Genomic DNA, 3,187 nt, shown 5'->3' with positions numbered 1-3,187 from the left:
ATACTCCTTTTAATAGCATAAACTAAGATTTTGTCTCCAAGTAAATTAAGATACTTTAATATGCTGTGCATTTTCCTTATGCAAATCTGGGTCAGAAAATTCACCGTATATATGCTATGTGTGAACGTACCCTCAGACACAACTCACTATAATATGTGCAGGTTTAAACAGCAGAAAACAGTAAACCAAATATTTCATGCTACTTAAAACTTCCAAGCTGGTGTATGGAAGTAGAGGACTTAATTTCACTAACTTTGGTGGTCTAAGGTAGAAGTGGGGTTAATTATTTATTGCATAGTAGAAATGGGGGTTCATACCCCTTGGGTTAGTCATCTTATATGTGTAAACACTAAGTAATCAAGACTTGTTCTATTGCCTGTGCTATTTAATAGATTCATATATAAACCCTCCCAGTCACAACCGCTTGCTTCAAAGCAGGAAGGATCACTATTGCATTAAAAGTAATAATTCCAAATGTATTTAAGGAGTTGGCCACTCTAGGATAATAGGAAACACTTTTCTGTTAACCATTTAAATAAGCAGTTTAATAATGTATTCTCTTTAGAAGTTCTCTGTTGTCCTTATCCACGAATTCACATCACTTGGTTCATACAGCCTTTTTCCCCTGGAAAGCACTCTGATCTATCCATAATATGTTTGCACAAAGAGAGACACATGATAAGAGATGGTCTTCGGCAACCACCAATAAAAGTCATTGCACGTGTGCTAATTTGCTAACTGACAAGGACCTTTGTAGCCATCAAGGAATTTAGTGCATAAGCAGTAATTCTTGTCATGGAGCCCTTCTGTAATATGGACAAGGTGGCACTGTTCAGGGGAATAAAAGACTATGTGAACCAAGGGGCTTGGTTTCATCCATTATGTGTGGAACCAAATTTCTAAAAATGATGCAGCAAAGTTGAACTTGACAATTATTGTGTAAATAAACTTTGACTCATAACTTTTTCTTGCCTATTCAATAGCTTTGCAATGGCTTTTGTTGTGCTACAATGACTTGTTGCAGCAAGTTTTCAGTGTTGTGTTAAATGTTACTACATTTGTAAGTTGCTTATTTTAATGTTTAACACAAAATTGTAAATTGTGTATCTTGAGAGGCAAACCCTTTTCAAGGGCTTACAGCAGCAATAGTCTTCTCAAACTCTTTTTTTATTGTATTCTAATTATATTCTATCTGTGAGATGGAGGCAGGTGGATTGGGAAGAGGCGAGCATAAGCCTGTTTGTTATGTAGTAACATGCAGTAGCTAGGCGAAATAGCTTTACACTGGACCTAGAAATAAGACAACCCCTTTAAGAAAGCACTTCTAGTGCCAGATGCCCCTTACTGTGAACTATAAGGTATAGGAACTTTTTAGAAAGAGAATTTCTTGCTAAAAACTGCATCTTATAGTCCCCCAAAACATTATATATATATAAATACAAACATGATTGTCCCATATGGTGCATAAATGTGCCCAATCTGTAGCACTTTTCCTTGTGTGTCATTCTTTTTATTTATCATAAATTTTTGGATTTTTTTGTCAGCACATTATGGAATTTATACACCGTTTTACCTACTATAATCAAAAGTGTATATTTTTATGTGCTGTTACATCATTGTCTGTTCAAGTAAAATGCACACCATCTGGCAGAGCCTAACTCAGGTAGGTGCTAGTGTGCTTCAATTCTTGACAATTCATGGGCCTACTTTATCCAGGGCTGCCTGTATAAAAGTATCAATATCTGTTTGCTAAGTTGGATGCGTGAAGGTGGACATCATGCAACAGTGAAAAAGGAAAGATGGGGTAGCATGGTGGCTCAGTGGTTGTCTTAAAGCACTGTGGTCATGGGTTCAAATCCAAACTAGGACAATAGTTCCATGTAGTCTGTATAGAAAACCATTTTATTTCTAGCAAAATGATAACTAAACTGAAATATGTTTTTGTAATTGTTAAATTATAAAGTTTCATTTAATGAATTCATTATGTAGAATGACATTTATATTTTAGTGATTTTTATGGTTTATGATATTACATATTTTGGCTAGGTTAGTTATTTTGAGCAATTTCTTCAAAGCTTTTTTCATATCTTTGTTTCTTAATGTATATATAAGTGGATTTAATGCTGGGGTTATAACAGAAAACATAATAGCAGCAGCTCTGTCTTGAGCTAAAGAATTTTTTGTAGAAGGGCGCATGTAGGTAAAAATGGCTGTTCCATATTGGAGAGTAACTACAATAAAATGAGCACTACATGTAGACAATGCACGTCGTCGTCCTTGTGAGGTCTTTATTTTTAAAAGAAATTTGCTAATGAAGACATAGAAAAAGATTGTTAACATCAAGGTTGTTATAGCAAATGTTCCAGTCACTCTAAAAAGAGTCTTCAAATTAAGTGATACATCTGTACAGGCCAAGTTAAGTACTGGTTTAATATCACAGAAGAAATGTTCTACTATGTTTGGTCCACAAAATGGAAGCCTTGCTGTCATTATTGTATGTAACATTCCATGGAAAAATCCAATTATCCAAGAACACAAGGCCAACTGTAAACAGACATTGTCACTCATGATGGTTGTGTATCTCAAAGGGTGTGCAATAGCCACATATCTGTCATAAGACATTACTGAAAACAGTACAACTTCTGTACCACCCAATGAATGGAAAAAATGTATTTGTAGCATGCAACCCCAGAATGAGATAATCTTCTGAGCCATAAAATCTGTGAGCATCTTGGGGACAACCACTGATGAGTAACATATGTCAAGGAAAGCCAAGTTGTACAAAAAGAAATACATGGGTGTACGGAGAGAGGGATCAAAAATAGGGATAATCATAATCAATAGATTTGCCACCAAGGCCACTATGTATAATAAGAGAAAGATTAAGAAGAGAATCACCAGAAAATCATCTTCAATTCTCAGACCAGCTAAGACAAAGAAATTCACTGAGGTGCAGTTGTCTATGTTCATTGTCTGCATTGTATCTGTAAGCCAATATAATTAAATATAAGAACTCAATGTATTTTATAGACCCAGGACTACGAGCTTAAAGGGTTAGCCAAAGTTAAGTAAAACAAAAAGGTGCTCCCCATATATATAAAAATAATAAACAATCTTATGCTCACCTGTCCTCGTTCCTCCGCGGTCCAGCTCAGCATGCTTTTGTCTCAGACCCAATCATAAAAGT

The 3,187-nt window shown here is 35.4% G+C and overlaps 1 protein-coding gene across 1 annotated transcript; it reads right to left on the bottom strand.

Moving 5' to 3' along the window:
• Window positions 1-2,004: 2,004 nt before the first annotated feature.
• LOC136571815 (olfactory receptor 12D2-like) lies at window positions 2,005-2,970 on the bottom strand. Its single transcript, XM_066572441.1, has one exon. It carries the CDS (start codon window positions 2,968-2,970, stop codon window positions 2,005-2,007), a length of 966 nt encoding a protein of 321 aa, XP_066428538.1.
• Window positions 2,971-3,187: the final 217 nt, after the last annotated feature.

Source organism: Eleutherodactylus coqui, chromosome 6, assembly GCF_035609145.1.
Source record: "Eleutherodactylus coqui strain aEleCoq1 chromosome 6, aEleCoq1.hap1, whole genome shotgun sequence".
Lineage (NCBI taxonomy): Eukaryota > Metazoa > Chordata > Amphibia > Anura > Eleutherodactylidae > Eleutherodactylus > Eleutherodactylus coqui.
The sequence above is the reverse complement of the archived record's forward strand: the minus strand, read 5'-3'. Positions and strand labels throughout refer to the sequence as shown.